Raw genomic sequence first — 20,520 nt, forward strand, 5'->3', positions numbered from 1 at the left:
ACATCAGTGTTTCCTGAATATAGACTAATAAGTGCTTGAAATAATTTGATATCTCCTAGAAATCTATACTGTGGTCATTAGTATAATTTTTTTCAAGTAGACCTGAAAGAATAACAGATAAAGAGTGGTACACAGGTGAAACTGAATTGATGATCAATCCATGATTCACAACACAAGTTGGGGCTAGAGAAAGCTGTATTGGATAGAGTTTTTGTGACCATCATAATTCTATTCCCAGTAGCATTTTTTATTTAGGAAATAATGTGATTCTTTAATAACACAGAAAATAATGACCAAGAAAGTAAAAGTAAAAATTAAGATGACAGCCAAAGCAGACAAAGTTTATCAAATGCTTGTGATTTAAGGGTTAAAATGAACAAATATTTAGCAATTATTGTACAATTGACCGTAATTCTGCTAGAAGGGACAGTAAAACTGACATTTTTTTTTTTTGTCAATAACATTATCTGACCTAACGGCAACTTAGCCCTATATTGTTGCATTTACCAAATTAAATTTTAATTATGTTATTCTTTTCTCCCTGTTAGAATATGAGATAACTTAGGGCAAGAATCATTCTTTTTCATCACTATATCCCCAACACCTGTCATTAAGTAAGTAAAACCTAAGTGAGTTAATCACATATTAGAGTGTCCTTTAACAATTCTAATATTTAACATGAACTTGTATTCATAATTATTACTAGTGAAATACAGTGCAAAAATGAAAACAATCTTATTTGTCTGGATTTTGAGATTGAAGAAAAATGACTTAAATCCCAGTTTGAAAGCTACAATCTCTGTGACAATGAACTCTTAAAGGTTTCCTTCTGTTCATTCACCTATAAATTAAAAATAAAAATGCTCACTTTCTAAGAGGTCTATTAAAATAAACATTGCATATAATTTGCCTAATCAAAGTAGATTGTGTAGAATATTATAAACAAATGTTATTTCTCTTCCCTAATTCCCAAAACCCAAAAGTCAGTTCTAGATCCTCCAATTAAAACTCAGTTCTCCACAAAGTTGAACTCTTACCAGTTTATCATAGTCTCATGCATTTTACTTGATATATTTTACACTGTCTGTTCTCTACCTATATTTTAATTTTTGGAGGTAGTTAGTTTAACTAAAGAAGAATTCCTCTCACTAAAAGAGGATAATAACTGCAGGTACCTCATACAGTTATTAACAGGATTAAAAGAGCCAATACAAAGAATGGGGAAATAGGGGGACATCTGTAATACTTTCAAAAATTAAAAAAAAAAAACAATAATTTTGGCATATAGTAATTTCTCCAAAAAATTTATTTTTTCTACCCCTCCTCTACTTCCTTCTCCTTCCTGTACTATAATAATTATTAATAACAAAGAATTTTAACATATATGAGTTACAATCATTTAATATATATAGATACTTATATTTTATTTCCAAACCACTGGTGATGGTGACTATTTGATTTCATGAAAATGCCAAATAAAATAAAAAAGTTCTAATAACATTCATTTCTATTACCTGGTATGAATGAAAAGTTCAGAATTTCACATCTATCCTGACATTCTTTCCAATTAAATGTCCTATATCTCTTAAAAAGTAAATGGTTTCTACTCATAATCATAATCATTAGATTTTTTACATCATCCAAGTGCATTTCAATAAAATATTTAGTTTACAGAACTTTCTGAAACAATATTCAGCTTTTTCAAATTTATTGAGTTTAACATTTGGGAAATTTTAATATGGAAATAAAAATGAGAAAATAACTGTGAAGAAGAAGTGTTTTGAGAGAGTATGAATAGCAGAAAGCATTGATAAGAACTTGATTATTTTAATGTTACTAATACTTTCATTTACCAGAGAAAAACATAACCTTTTGAATAGCACCTTTAAAGGCTTGCTTTACTTGCTGGTTCCTCAGAGTATATATAAATGGGTTCATCATAGGAGCAACAGAAGTATTCAGAATAGCCACTCCTTTGGTCAATGATGCCTTTTCTTTTGCTGAGGGATTGGCATACATGAATATGCAGCTTCCATAAGAGATGGAAATGACAATCATGTGAGAGGAGCACGTAGAGAATGCCTTTTTCCTCTGGCTGGCAGAAGGCAGTTTTAGAATTGTCCTAATGATGAATGTGTAGGATAGAATTATTAATGCCAAAGTGAAAAGCAGAATCACTACTGCAGAGTAAAAACCTATCATTTCTAGGAGCCAGGTGTCTGAGCAGGATAATTGCAAGAGGGGGAAATAGTCACAAGTAAAGTGATCAATGACATTGGAGCCACAGTAATCTAACTGGAGAAAAAGAATAACTGGTGGGAAGATATTTAAGAATCCTGCCAACCAAGCACAAGAGACAAGCAATATGCAGATTTTTTTGTTCATGATGGTTGTGTAATGCAGGGGTTTGCAAATGGCTACATAGCGATCATAGGACATGGCAGTTAGAAGATAAAATTCAGTTATACCCATGAAGATGAAGAAAAACAATTGAGCTGTGCAATTACTGTATGAAATAGTTTTGTCTCTGGTGATAATTGTACCCAAAAACCTAGGAATACAGACAGTTGTAAAGGATATTTCTAATACAGAGAAGTTCCTGAGGAAGAAATACATAGGGGTCTGTAGATGAGAATCCACCAAAGTGAGAGTGATGATGGTCAAATTTCCAGAGACACTTAATATATATGTGATAACTAAAAAGAGAAAAATCACAATCTGAAGCTCTGGGTCATCTGATAGTCCAAGGAGAATGAATTCTGTGGGTACTGTGTGGTTTCCCATTGCCAATCCCCACCTTTACAACAGAAAATATATGTTTCCCCTACAGAACATGAAAAAGTTAGAACAGGATTGAGGATAGAGTATAACATTTAAAAATATTAAACACATATTTCCCTTCAGCTACTCTCTTCAATTTCTATTCAACCTCACATTCAAGTAATGAATATTTAGTGCAGTTAAATATAATCTCTTTTCTTTGAAAATATACAGACCATCTCATTGTAGAGCATACATGTTTATCCATGGGAATGATTTCCTGGCATTCTCTTTACATTACTTTCTTAAGGGTTTGATTGATGCTATCACTCTCTCCATATCATTTTTTTTCTTTTCTGATAAAAAAAAACAAAAAACAAAAAACAAAAGAACAAGAAAGGTAAACTTCTGTTAATTCATAGAAGGTACAATTCATTTTTTGTTGTTGTTGTTTCCAATATTGCTATAGCAAAGAAACAAGTAGATGATCAAAATAACACTTACTGAGAAGGAGATATTCTTACTAATATGGAATCACTTTATATAATCCTATTTATATAACAGAATACCATTACATTTAGAAAAAAATAATTGAAAAATCTAAGACTGATTTCTGGATTCCTGCTTCAGGACTCCACTAATAATCTTTCTGATAGTAAACAATTATTTAACTTTTAATATTAAAAGGGATGTAAATCCACAAACACATATGCAAATAGTATTTAAAACATTTAAATAAAATAGAATATTATAAAAAATTTACTTACTTCTTGGTTCTTCTTGATGATTTAGTCTCAAATTTAATTGTGTAATTGGCTTAAATGTTTGCATAATTTCAGAGCTGATGAATTGAGTTAGCAATTTATCTTATTTTTATTGTACTATCAAAATAAGTGTGGTGACTTAATTATTCTATGGCTCTCAGGGATTATAGTTCTTTTTGTTTGTAGACTAGTAAGATTTGACAACATCCTTTATTCCTGATATTATAAAAATTTTGGAACATGTTATTATTATACAACTCATTTCTGTTTTCTGTCTCTCACCCGAGATCCATGTACAAACTCAGTTACACCTGAGTGGACAAGTAAATTAAAAAATAACACATTTATTAAGGATTTTCTTTGCATTTATAAAGACATTTCAAATAAACATTTAGTAATTCTATGACTATACAGCTATAAAATCTAAGTATGTTTTCCTTATTCTTCCGAGCTTGTGATACTTTCCTGAAAAGTGCTGTCTTAAAAATAGGAAGTAGAAATGTTCTTCTCTGTATAGGTCATACAAATAGAACTGGACTTACTTTATCTGTGTCTTTCTTGTTGGCTCAGGGGAGTTCATTAAATAAACAGAGTGCCAAAGAGAGGCGTCATTAACAGATATAGATGATTCATTGTTATAAATATTGATAGATTTAAAAAACAAAATGATTGAGGTAAATGAGGCAAATATATAAGCAAGATGTAGTTTTGAAGGTGTGAAAGTTTGATTTAGAATATGACTTTTCTATGATTGTACAAGGAGTACATATTTTTCTTATAGAAATTCTAGACTTAACCTCATAAAGGTTCATGAGCTTATATGCCCTGAATTTTGGCAAACTAGAGAAGAGTTTTTTTAAATTTAATTTAATTAGTTAATTTATTTTTAAACTCATCTTTATTGTTGAATGTATTACAAATGTTTTTCCCTTTTTCCCCATTGACTCCCTCCTCCTCATTCCCGCCCCCTCACTATTGTTTGTGTCCATTGATCATGCATCTATGCATAGAAGTTCTTTGGTTTATCTCATTCCACCCTCCCTCCCCCTTTCCCTTTGAGATTCATCAGAATAACAACCAATTTGTACTTCTTAATTCCTTCATCTTTTTCACCTATCCTCTCAGTCCCCACCCATCTAGCAAGCAACAAAAAGTTCTCTGTATCTATTCATTTGTTTCTGTTCTGCTTGCTTATTTTGTTTGTGGATTCAATTGTTGATAGATATGTATTATTTGCCATTTTATTGTTCATATTTTTGTTCTTCTTTTACTTCAAGAAGACCCTTCAACATTTCATATAATACTGGTTTGGTGGTGATGAATTCTTTAGCTTTTTCTTGTCTGGGAAGCTCTGATATGTCCATCGATTCTAAATAACAGCTTTGCAAGATAGAGTAATCATGGTTGTAGGTCATTGCTTTTCATCACCTTGAATATCTCTTGCCACTCCTTTCTGGCCTGCAAAGTTTCTTTTGAAAAATCAGCTGACAGTCTTATGGGAGCTCCTTTGTAGGTAACGGACTGCTTTTCTCATTCTCTGTTTGTATTAAACCTTTGGCATTTTGATGGTGATGTGTGTTGGTGTGGACCTCTTTGGGTTCAACTTCTTTAGGACTCTCTGTGCTTCCTGGACTTATATTTCTGTTTCCTTCACCAAGTTAGGAAAGTTTTCTGTCATTATTGTTTCAAATAGTTTTTAAATTTCTTGCTCTCTCTTTTCTCCTTCAGGCACCCCTATGATGTGAATATTGGCACGCTTGAAGTTGTCCCAGAGGCTCCTTACACTATCCTCAGTTTTTCAGATTTTTTTTCTTTTTGCCGTTTTAGTTGGGTGTTTTCTGCTTCCTTATATTCCAAATCAGTGGTTTGCTTCTTGGCTTTACCTACTCTACTATTGATTCCCTGTAAATTATCCTTTATTTCAGTTAGTGCATCCTTAATTTCTGACTGGCCCTTTTTTATGTTGTTGATGTTCTAAGTTCCTCAGAGGTCTCCTTAAGTTCCTTGAAGGTCTTACTAAGTCCCTTGGATGTCTCACCAAGTTCCCTGAGCAACCTTATTACCTGTGTTCTGAACTCTGCATCTGTTAGATTGTTTATCTCCATTTTGTTTAGTTTGTTTTTTTTTTTTTTCCTGGAGTTTTGTTCTTTTCTTTCATTCAGGGCATGTTTCTTTGTCTCCTTATTTTGACTACTTCCCTGTTATTGTTTCTAGGTATTAAGCAGAGTTGCTATGCCTCCTAGGCCTTGTAGGGTGGCCTACTATTATAGGTGTTCTGTAGGATCCAGTGGCACAATCTTTCTGATCACCCCAACTGGGCCCTCACAGTGCACCCCTAGTGTGGACGGTAGACCCTTCTCTTGTACTTGAGTCTTGATTGCTGTTGGCACATCAGTGGGAGGGGTTTACTCAGGCTGCTCAGCTGCAAGAACTGGCTGTGCCCACTAGCCACTACCTTGGAGGATCAGCTGTGTAGGGACCCACCACACAGAGCAAGACTTACTTCAGCAGGGCTCTGGTACCCACTGAGTCCACTCATTGAGTGTGTCACTTGTGGAGGTGGTTGGGTGCTGGCTCTGGGGCAAGATTAGCCACTGCCTGTGCTCTATCCAGGGCCACCAGGCGCGTAAGCTACAAAGTGAACTGCTGATGGCTGCTCCTTGTGCTGGGCTTAGAGGTGACCAGGAAAAGCCAAGTTGTAAACCAAGGCTAGCTGCATCTAGTCCAGGCCTGGGGCCACTTAACGAGAGGTATGGGGCTCACTGAGATTGGCCCCTCTCGAGCTCTAGTTCCGCACCACTTTTGTGAGCTACTGGGTTGCACAGGTTCATCTGGAACCCCAGCTCCACACCGCTTTTGTGGGCCGCTGGGTCGCACAGGGCCCTATGGAGTCCCTGGTACCACCACTGGTGGCTGGGGAGTGCTGCTGCCCAGTGGGGCTCAACTCCTGCTCAGCCTTTGCTGTAGTTTTTTTTTTTTTTTTTTGGTGGGGAGAGTAGTTCTCTGCTGCTGGTCTGTGCTTCTGTTGCCTCGGGATGGATGTCTGCTCCCCAGCCTCTGTCGCTGGGGGGGTATATCTCGACTCTGATTGGGCTGCTACTGCGGGGGATGGTGCTGGGCTCCAGGCTATTTGCAGTTTCCACTACCTGGCACCTTGACAGCTCCACTACTGTGCACTGGTCTGTGTTGACACAGGGTGTCCACTGGCCGGATGGGGCCAGGAGCACTGGTGGGCTAATGTTGTAGCTCACTGTCCTTAGAATCCAACTTTTCTTTGAGCTGCCCTAATTAACAACCTCAGAGACAGCAAGATGAACAATGGGGAATGTTACAGACGGCTTTAGCCCCATAAAAATTAACCAGAGTTTGACCTTCACTGGGAATTTGAACAACATCCTTCAGGAAAAGGGAGGACAGAAACGGCCCCAAGGCCAGAGTGTCCTGATGCTCTGTAAAGAAACTGATAGGGAGAAACTGAAGCTCCCTTTACCCCATAAAACTGTAACTGTTAAAGATATATGTATTGCACCTGACTAACCGCTGATACCCGTCTCGAATTTGTTAGTTTTTAAAACTTAGATAATAGAATGAATAGCAGGATAGATGTATGCTGACCCAGTTCACCCAGTTCCCTTTCGCCTCAGCTCCCTCCCACCTCCATTCCCTCCTGCTTATCACAACTGCCTCCGCTTCTGTACAAGCAGCTTGCTTGCTCTGCTAAACTCTTGAATGACCCCTGCCCTATATAAGCAACCTTCCCCCTGAGCTCGAGGCTGCAGTTCTCCTCTGTGTAGGTTGGCTGCAGTCCCTGCGCAGATAATAAAACATCCCCAAAAACTGAAAAATTGAGTCTGAGTGTGGTCGATCTCCTGGGTTACAACACTAAGGTACCAGATGCTGCTTGTTTGAGAGATTTTAGGAAACTCTGAAGCAGGATCCAAGACAGGCTCATCCTAGGGTAAAACCTTTGGAAACAGCTTGGATGGGCCTGAAAGTTGGGTGGGGCCAGGCCTCCGGGAATCACCAGGGCAGGGCCAACAGTGTGAGCCAGGTTGCTGGAATCCCAGATATGGCAGCTGACTGCCTGCCCTGTCAGGGAAGGGCTCACCAAAGGAAAAATGACCTCCACTAGCACGTCTGTCCAGGAGAAAGCTGCCCCTCCAGCACTTGTCCGGAGGCTAAACAGTTCAGTTTTTCCCTGTTCTCTCATGCCCTTCAAGCTGCCTCCTCTCAGAGCTCAGAGAAAGAGGGTCTGAGTCAGTCTGTGCATGGGCCCTTTAAGAGGAACTGCGGGAGCTTCCACAGCCACACCCTCCCACAGTCTCAGTTCCCTCTGGTTTTATAGCCAGAAGTTATGGGGACTTTTCTTCCTGGCACTGGGACCCTGAGCTAGGCACCTTGTGTGAAATGGGGACCCCTCACTCCTCAGGGAGGGCCTTCCCAGCTGAGGTAATCCTCCTGATTTTTATCCGACACACGTAGGTGTGGGACCAGCCCGTCTGTGCCTCCGCCCCTCCTACCAGTCTCCATATGGCAGCTTCTTTAATTTCGTAATTGTAGGACTTCCATTCAGCTGGATGTCAGGCGGTTCTGAATGATGGTTGTGTTGTAGTTTTGTTGAAATTTTGAAGTGGTTGTGGGAGGACGCAATACTGCGTTTACCTATGGCGCGATCTTTTCTAGAGAAGAGTTCTTGACTATACTAGAATAAAATGGTAGAAAACACTGCTTTGGATTTCCAGTATAACTTGATTGTCTTCTGAAATGGACAACATAGTAAAGACTGATGAAGAGTTTTATCCCAATATTGACTCTAAATTGAGGGAAACCCTTCCCATTGTCCATGACTAATACCATAGCAATATTTGCTATGAGTTGCTTTTATTGCTTTTGACTGCTTTCCTTCACTGTATCATTTACTTTCATTACCTCCTAACATTAAATTTATTTGCCTATATTTGTAAATATGACATCTTTTTATTGTGAGAATATTTATAAATCAAGAAAATAAATATTTGAAAATCAGGAATTGGATATTTTTAACTTGTTTATTTTCATATTTTCTTTAATGAGAGATAAACATTTTATAACTAGAATATAATATATATACTATATATACACATTCATTATATGAACTTTACATTTAGTAATTTAGCCTTATTTTTTTCACAGTTATAATGTAGACATAAAACATTTGTGCCTTTAATGCCAGGAGTGAAGATTATTTATAGCATTGAAAGATGAACATATATGAAATTGGGACAGAAGAAAAAAATAGGAAAAGATGAACAAAGCACTAGTTAACACATAAGACAATACATAGACATCAAGATGTGTTGAATTTATAACTGATTCACATTAAAATAGGCACTAAAAGTATTCAACATATTCCACTAGAAATACTAAAACTTATTTCCTACTTGTAAAAATTATTTTCATTTGCCTTTATTTTTGTATCCAGATAGTAAATCTATTTACATTTTGTATCTTAAACTTTTTTATTTTTTTTTTATCCTCACCCGAGGACATTTTTCCATCTTTTGTTCAGGTAGAGTGGGAGGGAGAGAGAGGAACAGAGAGAGAGAGAGAAACATCGACGTGAAAGGGACACATCGAGTGGCTGCCACCCGCACAACCGACCAGGGCCGGGGACAAACTGCAACCGAGGTACGCGCCCTTAGCGGGAACCAAACCCGGGTCTCTCAGGACCGCAGGCCAATGCTCTAACCGCTGAGCCAAACCGGCCAGGGCAAACTTTTTTAATTTTTTTATATATGTTTTTTCTTTACTGATTTTAGAGAAAGAAGAACAGGGAGAGAGAGATAGAAATATCGATGAGAGAGAACATCGATTGGCTGCCTCCTGCATGCCCCCATTGGGGATGTGGCCCACAACCTGGGCATGTGCTCTGACCAGGAATCTAACAAGCGACCTCTTGGTGCATGGGTCGATGCTTAACCACTGAGCCACACCAGCCGGGCTGTATCTTAAACTCTTTAACAATAACACATATAGCAATATATTTTGAGATTTTATTGATTACCAAGCATTGACAATACACTCAAATCTCATCCCCACCCCTCCAAACAGACAACAAAAAACCTTTGAGGTAAGTGTTATTATTATTTATATAAAGAGTCTGACAGAAAGAAGTTAGTTTTTTTGTCTTTACCACATATGTATTTATGAGCAATGCAGTCTTTATTGATTTTCTTAGAGGAAAGGGGGGTGAGTTTCCATCTCACAAAACACTGCATTTCATTTGAAAACTGCTATTAGGCATGTTTCCTCTCCATAATATTTTTTCATTAATTTAATTAATTTTTGTTACAGATGTTTCTCCATTTTCCCTCATAGACGCCCTCTTCCTGATCCCCAACCCACCCCCCCAGCACTGTTGTGTCTATCCATTGGTTATGATATATATGCATATAAGTTTTTGCATATCTTATCCCACCCTCCTCCTCTGAGGTTTGTCACTCTGAACTCTCCTTCTTTCTATGTCTCTAGATCTATTTTGTTCATATATTCCACAAATATCTTTTCTCAAGCTCCTAGATGCTGAATTGCCTGTCTCTCTTCCTTGATCCCTCTCTCACTCTTATTTTCTATCTTTATTTATTTTTTATTCCTAGTTCCTAATAGCTTTCTAGCTTTAGACTGATTTATACCTATTACATTTCTATCCAAAGCTAGTAGAACATCTGCTTTTTAATATTGTGTCCAGTTATTTCCAAGTAATTATGAGGTTGATCAGTGACTAAGTTTTAAGCCAATGACATGCATACTACAACTACCAGTTTTCACTCTCCACAGAGACTGAAGGAAGAAATTCAATTACAAATAACATTTTGCTATAACATGTTCAAAATCTAAAACTAAAATCCAAAATTTATTAAATCAGAGTAGTTAAAAGATTCAAATATTTTAAGACTTCTCTGAAAACCATGCAAACTTATCACAATATTATTGACTATATTCCCCTTCACCTTTATCACCCATGCCCCCCACCCTCCACCCCTCTGGTAACCACCCCTTTGATCTCTGTTTCTATGAGTGTGTTTTTATTTTGTTTTGTTTGTTTGTTTATTTATTTAAGATTCCACATGCAAATGAAACCAGACAGTATTTGTCTTTCTCTGACTGACTTATTTTACTTAGTATAATACCCTCTAGGTCCATACATATTCTCACAAATGGCAAGATTTCATTTTTTTTTTACGACTGAGTATTATCCCATTATATATATAACATGTTCTTTATCCATTCATCTATCAGTGGACACCTAGGTTGCTTACATATGTTGGCTATTGTAAATAATGCTGCAATAAACATAGGGGTGCATGCACTTTTTCAAATTAGTGTTTTTGTTTTCTTTGGATAAATACCCAGAAGCGGGATTTCTGGGTCATATGGTAGATCTATTTTTAGAATTTTGAAGACTCTCCATACTGTTTTCTATAGTGGCTGTCCCAACTTTCAATCCCACCAACATGCACAAGGGCTCCCTTTTCTCTACATTCTCACCAGCATGTTCTTTTTTTTTTTTAAATTAAATAATTGTTGACACTATTACATATGTCCCCAGTTTCCCCCATTCTTTGCCCACTTTTGCCCAGTCCCCGTCCCTCTTCCCCCTGGCCATCACCATACTGCTGTCTGTGTCTGTGGGTTATGCTTATATGTTCTTTGGTTCATCCCCTCACCTTCTTTCATTCAGCCAACACATTCTTTGTTAACTTTTTAAAAAATGTTTTTTCTTTATTTATTTTTAGAAAGAGAGCAAGGGAGAGGAAGAGAGAGACATAGAAACATCAATGAGTGAGAACATCAATTGGCCACCTCCTGCACGCTCCCCACTGGGGATCGGGCTCACAACCTGGGCATGTGCCCTGACCAAGAATCGAACTGGTGACCTTTTGGTGCATGGGTCGGTGCTCAAACACTGAGCTACACCGGCCAGGCATCTTTGTTGACTTTTTGACAATAACCATTCTGACTGGTGTGAAGTGCTACCTCCCTATGGTTTTGATTTTCATTCCTCTGATGATTAGTGATGTTGAACATCTTTTCATAAGTCTATTAGCTATTTCTCCAGTTCCTAGATGTTATTTCTAGCAAGAAGTTGTGCCTAGAGCCCAAGATCTGGATGCTTTGTGGGCTCCTTGCTATTGGGTTATCGTTATTCTTTGAAACTTTTGTAGAGTAGAGAAAAAATGCATTTACAAAAATAATAGTCTTACATTGACATTTCTTATTCCAGTCCATTAACATAGAATGTTTTCACCTATCTTGTACCACATTTGTATCTCTTTTCCTCTGCACTGAGAAATCTGGCTCCAACAACCTATTTACTTACCACTTACTCAACTCTACAAAACACACACAAAATAGTTTCTGAATTGTTATACTCCTATTATTATTATTATTTTTAAAAATCTACTAAATAAAGTTCAAAAAGTATTTTGCAGCATCTGTACTACTGATGATCAATTATCAAAATGCTCTCTTGAAAAATTATTTGTATCAATTCTTTATTCTTCCCCTTATATGGTTTTGATTTATTTTACAATTATGCTCACTTATATAGGGCTTTTTTTCCCATTCTTGCTCATTCAATTTTGTCTTTGGAATATGTAAAACAATAAGACTATTTTAAAAGTTAAAACTATTCATATAGGTGTACTCAAAATGTACCACTTATATTTTTACTACATTAATCTTGAGTGCATGTTTTGATTATAGAAGATTTATGTTATACTTTAATATCTCTATGTTTAGCCCTCTCATATTGCTCATTTCCCAAGATTTCTTAATTATTATTGCATGCTTGATTTTCCATATAAAATTTATCATTGACTTTAGTATTAGTGCTTTTCTACTTGACCCAAATGATTAAGAAATTCTACTTCTATTTGAAGTGTCAATGACAAATTGGAATGCTACTTGGCAATTCTACTTTGCCACAATTGGAAGATTCATAGCATAGACTGATTATGGAGCAATATATTGCAGATATGCATTCTTCTTTTGAACAGCACTTTCTCGCTTGCTATTGGGACCTAGTAGACATTAAATGTCAAACCATAGGACATCATCAATTGACCATTAGATTTGAGCTTGCTATAATGAACTGAATGTTATTGGACCCTCTGAGTTATAATATTGATCATTCATAACAATTTATCATCAAAGGAAGATAGTACTTAGGGGACCAGATTTGAGCAGATCCAGAAGGCAAAAGTAAGGCTTATTAATAGATGACTCAGACTCCTTTGAAACAAATTTCTCCTGAATTTACATTCTCTTCATCTACATATATAGCCTTATTGGGAATACCTAATAACAAGTTAACCAAGAAATAAAAATATATACTTACAGATGTTCTGCACAATATGCTACCATCCACTCAACACTGAATGATTGATAAATATAATATATGTGATATAAACAATATATATTTTAGATGCTGGTATAGCTATACCAATATAAGTCAATATAGATTATACTGAAAACAGTGTACTTCAGAAAGAAAAGAATTGGTGGGTTTTCATAATAATAAGAAAAATTATGTTCACTAGGAAAACATAACAGTCTTAAATTTGTGTCTGCATAAAAACACAGTGTTAATATTTTAAAAAATTGACATAACTACAAGGAAAAACAACTCCATAGCTATATAAGGAGATTTCAATAACTCAGTAATTATACAAACAGTAAAAGTACAAATTTAAATCATGTTATTAACAAACTTAACTTAACCAAGGTGACATATAGAATACTGCACTCAACTATCATTATGTATAATTTTCAAATGTATAAGAAATGTTTACAAAACTCTGATCATATTCTAGACCATGAAGTGAGAGTCAACTAACATAGAAAGATTAAATTTAAAGAAAGTATGTTTTATGACACTATAAAAGGATTTTTGTGAAAATTTTATACTTCACAGGACCTATTTAAGATTGAGGCCAATACAGCTCAGTTACACCTCCATCAGGAGGAAAAGAGCAGAGGGGAACATGTGTTCATCGTTGGGGCTTTTCAGGGGCTGTCTGAGTACTCCTGTCTGTCTAGTCTATCTTGGAGCCCTTATGGGCCCTGACATACTCTAGATGCCTGTAAGCTGCTGAGAACAAAATGAGCGAGGCGGCATGGTATTGCTTCTCGGAGCTGAGTTACAGAAGATGGAAACAGAGAAAGCAAGAGACTAGGAGTGTCATCTTTTTTTTTAAATAAAGGGCGAATTTTTCTAATTAGGAATATCCAAACGCAAACCTGAGATGCTGTATTCTCAGAAAAGGATTAGGCGGTCCCCAGAATTTTTAAGTGGAATGAATAATGATGGTCTTCCCCTGTGCATATCTATTTTTAAAAGATCGGGGGAGGTGGTTGTTTTTCAGATGTGTAGATAAATGCCAAAGTCAAAGAAACAAAATAAATCTCCATTAAACAGACCCATAAAAATTGGAAGTAAATGAACACCTAACAAATAATTCAAAATAACTGTCATAAAGCTGCTCAGTGAGTTCAGGACAGCAGCATCTGTTTTAGTTTTATGACATCTATTCAGAAATTTGTAAAGTGCAAATATTCTCTAAAAAGTGCTAGAAACATAGAAATTCTATAAATAATATTTGTAGAATTTGTAATAACATCATGATCACTGTTTATCTTGAAAATATTTTCACAAAGAAAGCTTATCTGATCATATCAATAGATGCTGAAAAAGCATTAAAAAAAAAATACAGCATCCATTTCTGATAAAAACGCTCAGCAATGTGGGAATAGAGGGATCATATCTCAATACAATAAAAGCCATATATGAAAAACCTACAGCCAACATCATACTCAATGGGCAAAAATTAAAGCATTCCCTTTAAGAATGGGAACAAGACAGGGATGCCCACTTTCACCACTTTATTCAACATAGTACTGGAAGTCTTAGCCATAGCAATTAGACATAAAGAAAAAATAAAAAGGATCCAAATTGGAAAGGAGAAAGTGAAACTGTCATTATTTGCAGATGACATGATATTGTACATAGAAAACTCTAAAGACTCCATCAAAAATCTCCTATACTTAATAAATGAATTTGGCAAAGTAGCAGGAAAAAAAATTAATGTCAAGAAATCGATGGTATTCTTATACACCAATGATGAACTCACAGAAAGAGAAACTAAAAAGACAATTCCATTTACCATCACAGCAAAAAAAATTAAGATACCTAGGAATAAATTTAACCAAAGAAGTAAAGGACATCTTCACAGAAAACTACAGGTCATTGAAAAAAGAAATAGAGGAAGATATAAAAAAGTGGAAGCACATACCTTGTTCATGGATTGGAAGAATTAACATCATTAAAATGTTCATACTACCCAAAGCAATCTATAGATTCAATGCAATCCCCATCAAAATACCAATGACATATTTCACAGAACTAGAACAAGCATTCCAGAAGTTTATATGAAACCCAAAAGACCCCAAATAGCCACAGCAATCTTGAAAAAAAAAAGAACAAAGTAGAAGGGATCACATTACCAGATATTGGGTTATACTACAAAGCCACTATAATCAAAACAGCCTGATACTGGCACAAGAACAGACAGATAGATCAATGAAACAGAACAGAGAACACAGAAATTGACCCAAGACAATATGCTCAATTAATATTTGACAAAGGTGACAAGAGCATACAGTGGAGTCAAGACAGTCTCTTCAATAAATGGTGTTGGGAAAATTGGACAGCTACTTGCAAAAAAATGAAACTAGACCACCATCTTACACCATACACAAGAATAAACTCAAAATAAATAAAAGACTTAAATGTAACTAGTGAATCCATAAAAATTCTAGAAAAAAATGTAAGTAACAAAATTTCAAAAATCATACTCAGCAGAATTTTCACTGATACCACACCTAAAGCAACAGAAACAAAGGAGAAAATGAACATATGGGACTACATCAAACTAAAAAGCTTCTGCACAGCAAAAGAAACAATCATCAAAATGGAAAGGCAACCCACCATATGGGAGACCATAATTGCCAATGATGCATCAGATAAGGGATTAATTTCCAAAATATATAGAGTGCTCGTACAACTCAACAAAAGGAAGACAAAGAACCCATTAAAAAATGGGCAGAGGAACTAAATAGACACCTCTTTAAACAGGACATACAAATGGCCAAGAGATATATGAAAAAATGCTCAACGTCACTAATCATCAGGGAGATGCAAAGTAAAACAAGTATAAGGTATCACCTCACACCTGTCAGAATGGCCGCCATAAACAAATCATCAAACAACAAGTGTTGGCAAGGGTGTGGAGAAAAGGGGACTCTAGTACACTGCTGGTGGGAATGCAGACTGGTGCAGCCACTATGGAAAACAATATGGTGTTACCTCAAAATGTTAAAAATTGAACTTCTATTTGACTCAGTGATCCCACTTCTAGGAATATACCCTAAGAAGCCTGAAACACCAATCAGAAAGAATATATGTATCCCTATATTCATAACAGCACTATTTACAATAGCTAAGATCTGGAAGAAACCCAAGTGTTATCAGTAGATGAGTGGATAAAAAGGCTGTGGTACATATACACAATGGAATACTATGCAGCTATAAGAAAGAAAGATCTCTTATTATTTGAGATGACATGAAAGGACCTGGAGAGTATTATGTTAAGTGAAACAAGCCAAGCAGAGAAAGACAAATATCACATGATCTCACTTATTTGTGAAATATAATGAACTAAACAAACTGATGAACAAAATTGACCCAGAGACATAGAGTACAGACTGACAAACCCCAGAAGAGAAGATATTGGGGGCGGGGGGGAGATAAACCACTGAACTTATATGCATGTATGCATAACCAATGGACATAGACAATAAAGCTGGGGAAGGGGCAGAGAGCATGGGGAGGAGGGTGTCAATGTGGGAAAAAGGAGAAATATCTGTAACAAAAACAAATTAATAAAAATAATTTTAAAAAGAAAGTATAGAGCTCTACATTTAAAGTGTAATGCACTAGTACAGATTACCTCATAGATCTGTACACATCCACTATATACAGAACATTTAGAGCCTTTAAATGTCAAAAATTATCAATATCATCTTCAAAATACATAAGAAATTACACACTAATTTTGAAACTTTACTTTTATTATTATTTTTTTACCTGCCTTCAAGATGTATTATAATGCTACATAAGTCAAAACAGTGTGGTACCACAGAAAGATAAACAAGTAGATCATTGGAACAGAATAGAGACTCCAAAAACAATTCCACACATATACAGACAACTGATTTTCAACTAAGTTGCAAAGAGAGTTCACTGGAGAAAAGATAGTCTTTTGATAGTCTTTTCAACAGATGGTGCAGTTTAACAAATGGAACAATTGGCTGTCCATCATATAAATCCAGGCATTTCACTCCTAGGTATTTATCCAAGAGAAATGAAAATATGTGTCCATATAAAGGCTTGTTCTGTCTGTATTAGCTTAAAATTGAAACTGATATGTCTGTTAACAAAATATTACTTAGCAATAAAAAGAAATGAAGTCTTGATTATGTGGATTGAATGCAGATAGACAAAAAGAGTATATGCTGTATGCTTTCATTTATACAAAGTTCTAGAAATGCAAACTAACCCATAGTGACAGAAAGCAAATCAGTGTTTGCATGGGGGCTGGTGGGTGTAGGGAAAGGGCTGCAAAGGGGCACAGGGAAGTTTTGGGGCAATGTATATTGTCAGGGTCCAGGGCAGGACACTCCAAGAAATCCCACAATGGCATATTGATTAAAATATGTTTATTTTTTAAATCCTCACCTGAGGATATTTTTCAAACATTTATCTTCAGATAGAGTGGGAGGGCATGGGAGAGAGAGAGAGGGAGACAGAGAGGGAGAGAGAGAGATCAATTGTTTGCCTCCCACCCGACCATGACCAGGGCTGTAGAAGAACTGCACCCAAGGTACATGCCCTTGACCCATGACTCTTTGGTCCGCAGGCCAATGCTCTAACCACTGAGAAAACTGGCCAGGGCTAAGATATGTTTTTATTGGCTTTTTTAGAGAGAGGAAGGGAAAGAGAGATAGAGACATCAATGTAAGAGAGAAACTTCAATCCACTGCCTCCTCGCCCTCCACTGGGAATCTAGCCCACAACCCAGGCACTTGCCTTGACTCGGGAACAGAACTGGGACCTCCCACTCCATGGGATGATACTCAGTTCACCAAGAAACACCAGCTGGGTGGCATACTGATTAATTTGAATTAAAATAACATGAGAAGCAGCAGGATAAATAACATGAGAGGAGGCACTCTCTGACTTGCCTCTGTCCCTCTAAATGAAGGAAATAAACCTTCATGGTAGGTGTCCTCCATGCTCCCGAGGACTGAGGCAACTTTATCACAAGAGTAATAAAATCTTGTATAAACAAGTGTTGTAAATCCGTTACTAATTTATTACCCAAGCCCAAACCTTGCTTAAATTCCTTTCTAGTGAGCGCTAACTTTCTTTGTCCTGTCAGTGTCTCAGAAATGTATTGATTTTTTTTTGTCTCAAAAGTTTAAAGTCTTCTGAGTCAATCGTTTCTTTGAGCCTTATTTTATGATCTGAGCATCATATCATGATTCTCCTGTGCACATGTATTAAGTTGGTTTTTCCCCTGTTAACCTAGTCTTGTCGCAATTTTATTATTTCATTATTAGTCCAGCCAAAAGAACTAAAGAAGTGGAGTGGAATATTCCCCTCTCTGATAATATGTTCACTTGCTTAACTGAGGCTATCATGTCATGGGGTATACTTATGTCAACATTTTTCTAATTGAAACTTTTAAATATGTGCAGTTTACTGTATATCAATTAGAGCTCATTGAAGATGTTAAAACGTTCCATTTCTTATTACAATTTTAAAATACTATACAAAAAAGGGTAGCAGTTACATAATTTATTTATTTATTTTATTAAAGAGAGAGAGAGAGAGAGAGAGAGAGAGAAACATTGATATGAGAGAGATACATCAACTAGCTGCCTCCCACATGACTCTGACTAGGGCTAGGGATGGAACCTGCAACCTAGGCATGTGCCCTTGATCAGGAATCAAACCCAAGACCCCTCAGCCCATGGGCTGATGCTCTAACCACTGAGCAAAACCAGCCAGAGCAGTGGTTACATAATTTAAAACTAAAAAGTATGAAAGATTTACAATTAAAGAGTCTCAACTGTCCAGTTTTCAGCACCTGTCCCTGCACCACAAATAACAAGAATTGTTTGCATTGCTCTAGACTTGGAAACTCTCCTTTTAATATACACCTTAAATAACTCACCTTTTAGGGACAATGTTTATAGAATTAGACATATTTTTTTTATTTTTACATTTCATGCTACAGTATATCTCAAAGAAATACATTTCATTCCAGAAAATTCTGTCAGAGAAATAAACTTAACTATATTTTTAAATAAGTCAACTGAAAATGTATTGGGGAAATGGTATGGAAGTTGAAGAAATTAGAAAATATTAAATTAACTATAATGTGGCATAGAAAGAGACTATAGAGAACAAGTATTCTTACATAGATGTTTAGAAATTGCAAGATTTTACTTAATTGCTCTTTGAGAGTGCCCTTTATCTGACAAAATAAAAATTCATTTGTTTGTAGATAATACTACTTTATGAACCATGTCTTTGAAGGCTTGTTTTACTTGCTGGTTTCTCAGGGTATAAATGAAGGGGTTGAGCACGGGGGCAACAGAGGTATTGAGAATAGCTACTCCTTTGGTCAGTGATGCTTTTTCTTTTGCAGAGGGATTAGCATACATGAATATACAGCTTCCATAAGAAATGGAAATGACAATCATATGAGAAGAACAAGTGGAGAAAGCCTTTTTTCTCTGACTGGCAGATGGGATTCTCAAAATAGTCCTGATAATATATATATAAGATAAACTCACCAATGCCAAAGTGAATAGCAAAGCAACCAAAGAAAAGTAAAAACCAATTACTTCTAAGAACCATGTATCTGAGCAAGATAGTTGTAAAAGAGGAAAATAGTCACATGCAAAGTGATCGATGATATTGGAAGCACAGTAATCCAGCTGGAAGAGCAGCATGAGGGGAGGGAAAATGGTCAGAAACCCTCCCAGCCATGCACACAGCACAAGCAGGGTACAGAGTTTCCTGTTCATGATGATGGTATAATGAAGAGGCTTGCAGATGGCTACATAGCGATCATAGGACATGGCAGTTAGAATGTAAAATTCAGTCACTCCCATGAAAATAAAAAAAAATAGTTGGGCTGCACAGTTATTATAGGAAATAGTCTTATCCCTGGTAATAATTGCCCCTAGAAATCTAGGGATACATACAGTTGTAAATGAGATTTCTAAGAAAGAGAAGTTCCGGAGGAAGAAATACATAGGCGTCTGTAGATGTGTGTCCACCAAAGTTAGGGTGATGATAGTCAGGTTTCCGGTGACACTTAACATATATGTGATAAATAAAAAGAGAAAAATCACAATCTGAAGGTCAGGATCATCAGAAAGACCCAGGAGGACAAACTCTGTGATCACTGTGTGGTTCATTGCTCTGTCTCTCTCTTTCTCTTTTCTTTTAAAGATATTTAGGTGGAAAAAATATTAAAGAGAGGAGATTAAAGATATGATTCATTATGATCAATATCATCACCACTGATATAATTCTAAAATATTTTTAATACTCTGTGCTGATTTTCTTTTCTTTTGGCTATCTTGTTTGCATTATGTCTTAAAACATATTTGTGAGTTCTGCTTTTACTAATTCTCTTATTTTAAATGTAGCAGAAATTAGGAAATCTTCATACAATAAATCACATAATTAAGAGATGGTAAATTAAATCAATACTTCTTGCAAATCTTACATTTTTTCTTGAAACAATCATATGAAATATGCATGTTCTTTTTTGTCATGTATTATTAGAAGATATCACCACCTAAAAATAGAAATGAA

The 20,520-nt window shown here is 36.1% G+C and overlaps 2 protein-coding genes across 2 annotated transcripts; both read right to left on the minus strand.

The window, feature by feature from the left end:
- Nucleotides 1–1,845: 1,845 nt before the first annotated feature.
- Nucleotides 1,846–2,784, minus strand: LOC118624000 (olfactory receptor 6C3-like). The gene has a single exon (XM_036251893.1). It carries the CDS (start codon nt 2,782–2,784, stop codon nt 1,846–1,848), a length of 939 nt encoding a protein of 312 aa, XP_036107786.1.
- A 16,397-nt stretch (nt 2,785–19,181) lies between these two features.
- On the minus strand, nt 19,182–20,117 carry LOC118623982 (olfactory receptor 6C3). The gene has a single exon (XM_036251839.1). It carries the CDS (start codon nt 20,115–20,117, stop codon nt 19,182–19,184), a length of 936 nt encoding a protein of 311 aa, XP_036107732.1.
- Nucleotides 20,118–20,520: the final 403 nt, after the last annotated feature.

The sequence above is a fragment of the Molossus molossus genome, unplaced genomic scaffold (genome assembly GCF_014108415.1).
Source record: "Molossus molossus isolate mMolMol1 unplaced genomic scaffold, mMolMol1.p scaffold_m16_p_10, whole genome shotgun sequence".
NCBI lineage: Eukaryota > Metazoa > Chordata > Mammalia > Chiroptera > Molossidae > Molossus > Molossus molossus.

Excerpts from the sequence above, each read along its gene's own strand:
- LOC118624000 (XM_036251893.1), bottom strand. The coding sequence starts at position 2,784 with ATGGGAAACCACACAGTACCCACAGAATTCATTCTCCTTGGACTATCA.
- LOC118623982 (XM_036251839.1), bottom strand. The coding sequence starts at position 20,117 with ATGAACCACACAGTGATCACAGAGTTTGTCCTCCTGGGTCTTTCTGAT.